At 41.2% G+C, this 8,325-nt stretch overlaps 1 protein-coding gene across 1 annotated transcript in view; it reads left to right on the forward strand.

Annotated features, from left to right (window-relative positions):
- LOC139570592 (cadherin-23-like) overlaps window positions 1–6,270 on the forward strand; it is a 587,919-nt gene extending 581,649 nt beyond the window's left edge. The window contains exons 65-67 of the mRNA XM_071392575.1: window positions 4,218–4,337; window positions 4,526–4,636; window positions 5,066–6,270. Coding sequence (XP_071248676.1) covers window positions 4,218–4,337; window positions 4,526–4,636; window positions 5,066–5,410 — 576 coding nt within the window. The 3' untranslated portion in view covers window positions 5,411–6,270. The remainder of the gene's footprint in view (window positions 1–4,217; window positions 4,338–4,525; window positions 4,637–5,065) is intronic.
- Window positions 6,271–8,325: the final 2,055 nt, after the last annotated feature.

The raw sequence follows: 8,325 nt of genomic DNA on the forward strand, positions 1-8,325 counted from the left end.
TGTTGTCATAAGTGTACCGGTGTCGGGCTGCAGCCTTAAGAAGTTTTAACAGTAGCATACTTTCTCTCATTTGCCATTTAAGCAATGATGTTGCCAGTGTTAGGTTCTAATTTTCAGAGTAAAAACTTGACGGACACTATGAAAGCTTAAAGCAAGTGTATTCTTCCCAGAGGATCAATACAGCTGCATTAGACAATGCATTAGACAAGAACCTTTTCACACAAGCACTGATATTTAACCCTTCCTTCTAGGCTGAGTCTCCTCCTACACATCTGAACAAATATTGTATCTTACTGCTAGACAGGACACTAAGTGATACGGGCCATAAACTTTTATTTCTTCCTTAACGTGACCTGACCTGATCTCGACCCCCCTTCATCACTAATCCATGGCTCTCTCCCCTTATCAATGCCTGCCACATGTGATTGCTTTCCCTACACTCAGTACATTCCAAGCTTAATTGCCCCCACCATATACTTTCCTCCTACAGATAGCCGAGGGGCTACACTAGAGGTTAATGGTTATGGCACCCCTCATTTCTCTATTACAACTAATGATTAACCTTTAAACCTTTAAAGTTCATAAATCCAAACCTATCACCAGTTATACCAAAACAATACACAACACAAAGATCCATCACCTGGTTTTAATGTGGAAACAAATGTAAAAATCACGTGGGACAAATCACATGAATCACAGTATATTAAAGGGGCAAGCTGCAGTTGCTACATCCTTTTTGTAATTTTTAAATGAATAATGTAATGACGGTATGTGGTGTGGATTTCAAGAAGACGATGTAGAGATGCCTAACTATACAGAATTAATTAACTACTGACAGTTTATGAGATAGTGGAAATGTGGTAATAATTTCAATTTAAGTGGCAATCCTACAGATGACCATATTTCAATGAGAAACTGGTTTAAATTTGTTCAGTTAGGGGTGTTGTATCTATTGCCAAATAATGACAACGACTTATAGCGCTTAGAACGTGAGAGTAGTGTGACTCCCCTAGCAGGTCTCAAACCCAGTGACGAATGCCCTATCCACTATCCCAATAAGGGATATCCCTAGGGTATATGCTTATTGGGCCAGTATAGTTAGACACTGTTGAGAAGCAAACCCTAAACCCTTCTTTCTAGGCAGATCTGAAACTACTGGATACTGTAGGTATAAGCAATAAGGTGAATGCACTTTGAAGTAAATCTCAGCTCTGTTAAAAGTAGTCAAGAAAAACTATTTTATTGACCATAGTGATTCAGACGTAACATTAACACAGGGTTTTAATGCCCCACCAACATCATACAAAAAGCCCTAAAATTGCTTAAATAAGTCAATCAAATCAATACACTGACACTAAATGGTGACATGGTGACATAACAGAAAGCTCGGAATGCTGTGAACCAAGAGGTTCTGAGTTCATATCCCAGGGGAGCACATGCTGAATAATAATTATCGTATAAATGAACATGCACAATGTAATCATGTATGTCAAATATGTACGTTGAAAACACTATGTTAAAAACATTGTTTGTGTGTGAATGTCCCTAAAATTGCCAACAAACAAAGAGCTGTGAATGGATCAGTGGTTCACCAATCAGAGCCTAAAATGGGCCTGGCCACAGTAACAAGGGGAGATGTGCAATGATAAACAATTTGGTGTTTTCTTCGAGACTGTTTCTTTGGGACCATCAGGTGACGTCTGATACCCAGGAATGTTCTTGCAAAGTTCCCATGAAACGTGTCTAGAACATCAATATCTTATATTCATAGAAAATGGCAACCATGTTCAGTGTATGTTTGGTGGGACGTTGATAGAATATTCTCCTAACCCACAGAAAACTGGACACAGGAATGTTCTTGCAATGTTCCCATGAAACATGTCTAGAACATTAATATTGAATATTCTGAGAAAATTTTTATCATGTTCTGGGTAAGTCCTGTTTTACATTAAAGGAATAGTCTTGGAAATAGTCCTTATATGTCACTGTAACATTCCTATGAAAACCTAATGAGACTCTTAAGGGAACGTTCTCTAAAGTTGTGGAAGCGTTTGTTGTTAGCTGGGACTACACAGGAAAAATTATACACAGTGAATCCCTCCTCTGGCCTAGCCAGGTATTGTGCTACTAACACTGTATATTTGTATTTGTATTTACTATGGATTCCCTTCCTGGGGTCCAGCAAAGTTAAGGCAGTTATACAATTTAAAACGTCTTTGGGATAGGTGGGACGGTAGCGTCCCACCTGGCCAACATCCGGTGAAATGGCAGAGCGCCAAATTCAAATTAAATTACTATAAATATTCAACTTTCATGAAATCACAAGTGCAATACATCAAAATAAAGCTTAACTTGTTTTAATCCAGCCAAGGTGTTAGATTTCAAAAAGGCTTTACGGCAAAAGCAAACCATGCGATTATCTGAGGATAGCGTCCAGCTGTAACGTCTGTCTTCGGGTGAAAGAGAGGAGGACCAAACTGCAGCGTGATGATAATCCATATTTTAATAGGCTACTTAAACAACGAACAAAAACAACAAACTGACAGAAAGAACCGAAGACGCTACAGTCCCGAACTAGTGACCACAGACCAGATGAACACACGAACAGGAACAATCACCCACAAAACACACTACAAAACAGGCTACCTAAATATGGTTCCCAATCAGAGACAACGCAAAACACCTGTCTCTGATTGAGAACCATATCAGGCCAAACACAGAAATAGACAAACCAGACATACAACATAGAATGCCCACACAGATCACACCCTGACCAACCAAAACATAAAACATACAAAGCAAACTATGCGTTACGACACGAAAGTCAGAAATAGCGATATAATATATGCCTTACCTTTGAAGATCTTCTTCTGTTGGCACTCCAAAAGGTCTCAGTTACATTACAAATGGTCCTTTTGTTCGACAAATTCCTTCTTTATATCCATAAAAACTCAGTTTAGCTGGCGTGCTTCAGTCAATAATCCACTCGGTTTCCATCGGTCAAAATGAATCCCAAACGTTACCAATAAACGTATCCAAACAAGTCAATCAACGTTTATAATCAATCCTAAGGTACCCTAATACGCAAATAAACAAAAAAAATTAAGACGAAGAATTGTTATTGTCTCTACCGGAGATAAACAAAAAGAACGGGCTATCTCGGCCATGCGCATGGAAACACTACAGACAAAATGGGAGCCCTTTGAAAAACTACTTCTTCTCCCTCATTTTTCCAAAGAACAGCCTGAAACTCTTTCTAAAGACTGTTGACATCTAGTGGAAGACCTAGGAACTGCAACCGGGCACGATTTCGCCCTATTATAAAAGTGCAAGCCATTGAAATAAGTGGTATTATTAATTATTTTGGGGGGGGATGGTTTGTCCTCGGGGTTTCGCCTGCCATTTAAGTTCTGTTATACTCACAGACATTATTTTAACAGTTTTAGAAACTTAATTATATGCATATCCTAGCATCTGTTTACTTTGGGCAAGCTTTTCATCCGGACGTCAAAATACCGCCCCCTATCCCAAAGAAGTTAAAAACATTAGAATGCATTCACAACAGATTTCACAACACACTGTGTGCCCTCAGACAACTACCACATATCTACAATACAAAATCCATGTGTACGTGTGTGTATAGTGCGTATGTTATCGTATGTGTGTATGCATGTGTCTGTGCCTATGTTTGTGTTGCTTCACAGTCCCCGCTGTATATAGTCCTAAGGAAGATGACACCAAAATTTGTCTCAGGTTTACATGAGCTCCAATTAGTCATCATGGCTCTGCCCTCCGAGTGACCCTCAGGCAGGGATTCAATCAAATCACTGTCAACAAGCGCACTGCACTTGACTTTTAAAGGTAACCTACACTTGAGTTGACATCCACAGCATTTACCGTGTATGCGATCTCAGCGAACATCATGGAAATTGCCTGCATGTCGACAGTACAGTCCACATTTGATTGAATCCCAGCCAAAGTCAGCTCTGGATCTCTCAGTGTCTCTCGTATCCCCAGTGCTGCCCTCCAAGGCCAGGCATTTGTCTTTCACTGAACTGTGTGTGTGTGTGTGTGTGTGTGTGTGTGTGTGTGTGTGTGTGTGTGTGTGTGTGTGTGTGTGTGTGTGTGTGTGTGTGTGTGTGTGTGTGTGTGTGTGTGTGTGTGTGTGTGTGTGTGTGTGTGTGTGTGTGTGTGTGTGTGTGTGTTACAACTTGCAGGGAACATTTGGCCGCAAACCTCAGGCAAAGCCTGAGGATGACCGTTACCTGAGAGCAGCCATCCAGGAGTATGACAACATCGCCAAGCTGGGCCAGATCATGAGGGAGGGGCCCGTTAAGGTAAGGGACACACAAACACACATATGTCCTCTCAGGTGGCAGTGACCACACATTCCTGTTGGGAACTAATATTTCTGCTTGTAAAACAACCATTGGTTTTGAGGTGCTGTGCGGTAATCTAAACATATTGGGACGGTAAATGTGATTTTGATTGACTGTGATTGTGACCCTAACTGCTGTTCTATTAGGGCACATTGCTCAATGTGGTTCTGGACGACTACCTGAGGCTCAAAAAGCTCTTTGCAGCCAGACTGGTCACCAAGTCGACCAGCCAAGGCGACCAATCGTCAGTCACAGAGGTGGGACGTGAGAAGAAGCAGGTCCAATCCTGTTGCTGTGTGCTGTCCTGTTCCCTGCCACCGCCATTGGAGGGCGCTATATCACTCCTCTGTTTCCCCCACTGGCGCTTCTCCGTCTCACTGCCTCTGCTTGCATGACTCCTGTAGGCCACTACCACCCCACTCTACTGCTCTATAGGATGTTGCCACTTACTGCTAGTGCTAACTGCTAACGACCTGCTGTTTTTCCCCTCAGAATTCCTTTCAGGCTAATTTACTGACTGCTGCACCTTTTCAACATTATTGCATCTGACTTTCAATGTTACTTAATTTCAATGAGACAATTGGTGCTGCTTTTTTGCTTATCCCCCAACTTCCTTCAACCCACTACTCTATAATATAATCTGCCCATTCCTCTCTTCCATGTCTCTACCTTCTTTCCTCTCCCAGCTGATCCAGAGTGACCTGGATGATGACGAGGATGAGCGAGTGGGCATGGGTGACAGCTGGGGAACGCTGCGCTTCAAACACAAGCTCCCCGTGGAGATGAGGGGACCCGACGGCGTGCACGTTGTTCACGGCAGCATGGGCACGCTCCTGACCTCTGACCTCAACAGTCTGCCTGAGGACAACCAGCTGGCCCTGGCGCGCTCCATGGAGGCGCTTAACGCCACCGACAGTGGGCTGTACGCTGAGCGCAATACCCGTACCGAGTCGGCCAAGTCCACGCCGCTGCACCACAACAAGAACGATGACACACTGTCCGAGAGCCCGCTGGAGATCACCGAGTTATGACTAGCCTCGCTGGTCTGAGAAGATCCACCACTGAGTGGAGTGTCCTCCTGTCCCCCTGCCTCTTCCTCTATCCTCTCCTCAAAGACTGAGTGTCAGACACTGACCACTGTGACCAGTATACAGCCAGGGGAGATTTGGGAAAGCGGGCAGGGGGCCAGGGGTTGGAGGAGGTGGAGTGTATAGTCTGGGAACTTCAAATACCAGTGAATATCTTTGTGAGCCATGGATGGCATGTGTAAGGGATTTTAATTTCGTTTAATGCCTGATGGTGGATCAAATGCATAGGCCTGTGTCAATCGAAGACCTGGAACATAAAATAGCAAAGCAAACTGAAAGACTACTAAGATAAAAGATTTTGATAAATAGGACATTATGGCCAGCTTGTCTCTTGCAGGACATTATTTGGTCTCTTACACATTCATCTAAGATCCAGGTGCCCAGCTAACAACATTCCCACACTTTTAGAGAACATTCCCTTAAGAGTCTCATTAGATCATTACCCAGTGGTGTAAAGTACTTAAGTAAAAATACTTGAAAGTACTACTTAAGTCGTTTTTGGGGGATATCTGTACTTTACTATTTACATTTTTGATTACTTTAAATTTTCTTTAGGAATGTAGTGAAGTAAAAGTATGTATTTTTTACTCCATACATTCTCCCTGACTCCCAAAAGTACATTACATTTTGAATGCTTATCAGGACAGGAAAATTGTCTAATTCACACACTTATATCAAGAGAACATCCCTGGTCATTCCTACTGCCTCTGATCTGACTCTAAACACATGCTTCATTTGTAGATTATGTCTGAGTGTTGGAGCGTGCCCCTGGATATCCGCATATTAAAAAAATAAATAAAATGGTGCCGTCTGGTTTGCTTAATGTAAGGAATTTGAAATTATTTAGACTTTTACTTTTGGTACTTAAGTATATTTTAGCAATTACATTTACTTTTGATACTTAACTATATTTAAAACCTAATTATTTTGGACTTTTACTCAAGTAGGATGTTGCTGGGTGATTTTCACTTTTACTTGAGTCATGTTCTATTAAGGTATCTTTACTTTTACTCAAGTATGACGATTGGGTACTTTTTCCACCACTGCCATTACCTAATGTTTTCATAGGACTGTTCCAGTGATGTGCAAAGACTGTTTCATTCCCTTAATGTCAAACAGAACTTTCCCAGAACGTAGTTAGCATGTTCTCAGAATATTCAATATTAATGTTCTAGACACATTCCTTGGGAATGTAGCAAGGACATTCCTGTGTCCAGTTTTCTGAGGGTTAGGAGAATATTCAATCAACATCCCACCAAACATACACAGAGCATGGTTGCCATGTTCTCAGAATATCTAATATTATAATACGCTAATTATTCTAAACTGCGGAAGGGACTACTCCTACAATTTCTTTTTATTATTTCATTCATTTTCAGGCTCGAAAGAAGCATGTTGTCCTTTTACATCCGGTAGATATTACGCTGGGTTTTGTTTTTTTCAGTTTTTGTGTTTGGAATGGCACGGATACTATTGTGTCATGTTAATGACATTACGGCATAATTTCGCTCCTCCTCCAGCCCTATAAAAGGGGACCCCTGACCCATCTAAAAGTAATTCATAGTCAATGACAGAGAGCATCCACAGGCCGCTACAGGGTGTCCTGGCGTTGCAGGAGAGGAGGCTGCATGAGGCGTTAGATAGGCCAAGTAACTTACAGAAAGTATTCATACCCCTTGATTATATTCCACATTTTGTTTTGTTACAGCCTGAATTCATTGGATTTTTTTCTCTCACCCAATTACACAGAAGTCCTGATAATGACAAAGTGCAAACATGTTTTTAGAATTTTTTGCAAATTTGTTGAAATTGAAATACAGAAATACAGTACCAGTCAACTACTTATTCAAGAGTTTTTCTTTATTTTTTACTATTTTCTACATTGTAGAATAATAGTGAAGACATCAAAACTATGAAATAACACATTTTGAATCATGTAGTAACCAAAAAAGTGTTAAACAAGTGTAAATACATTTTATATTTGAGATTCTTCAACGTAGCCACCCTTTGCCTTGATGACAGCTTTGCACACTTTTGGAATTATCTCAACCAGCTTCATGAGGTAGTCACCTGGAATGCATTTCAATGAACAGGTGTGCCTTGTTAAAAGTTAATTTGTGGAATTTCTTTCCTTCTTAATGCATTTGAGCCAATTAGTTGTGTTGTGACAAGGTAGGGGTGGTATACAGAAGATAGCCCTATTTGGTAAAAGACCAAGTCCATATTATGGCAATAGCAGCTCAAATAAGCAAAGACAAACAACAATCCATCATTACTTCAAGACATGAAGGTCAGTCATTGCCGAAAATTTCAATAATTTTCTTCAAGTGCAGTCGCAAAAACCATCAAGCGCTATGATGAAACTGGCTCTCCTGAGGACCGCCACAGGAAAGGAAGACCCAGAGATACTTCTGCTGCAGAGTTAACTGCACCTCAGATTTTAGCCTAAATAAATGCTTCACAGAGTTCAAGTAACAGACATATCTCAACATCAATTGTTCAGAGAAGATGCAAATGGACATTAAACCGGTGGATATCTGACATTAGACTGGTGGAAATCTGTCCTTTTGTCTGATGAGTCCAAATTTGAGATTTGTGGTTAAACGGCCGTGTCTTTATGAGACGCAGAGTAGGTGAACGGATCATCTCTGCATGTGTGGTTCCCACCGTGAAGCATGGAGAAAGTGGGATGGTGCTTTGCTGGTGACACTGTCAGTGATTTATTTAGAATTCAAGGCACACTTAACCAGCATGGCTACCATAGCATTCTGCAGCGATACGCCAACCCATCTGGTTTGAGCTTAGTGGCATTATACTTTTTTTTCCCAACAGGATAATAACCCAAAACACACATCCAG

This window comes from Salvelinus alpinus, chromosome 3 (assembly GCF_045679555.1).
Source record: "Salvelinus alpinus chromosome 3, SLU_Salpinus.1, whole genome shotgun sequence".
NCBI lineage: Eukaryota > Metazoa > Chordata > Actinopteri > Salmoniformes > Salmonidae > Salvelinus > Salvelinus alpinus.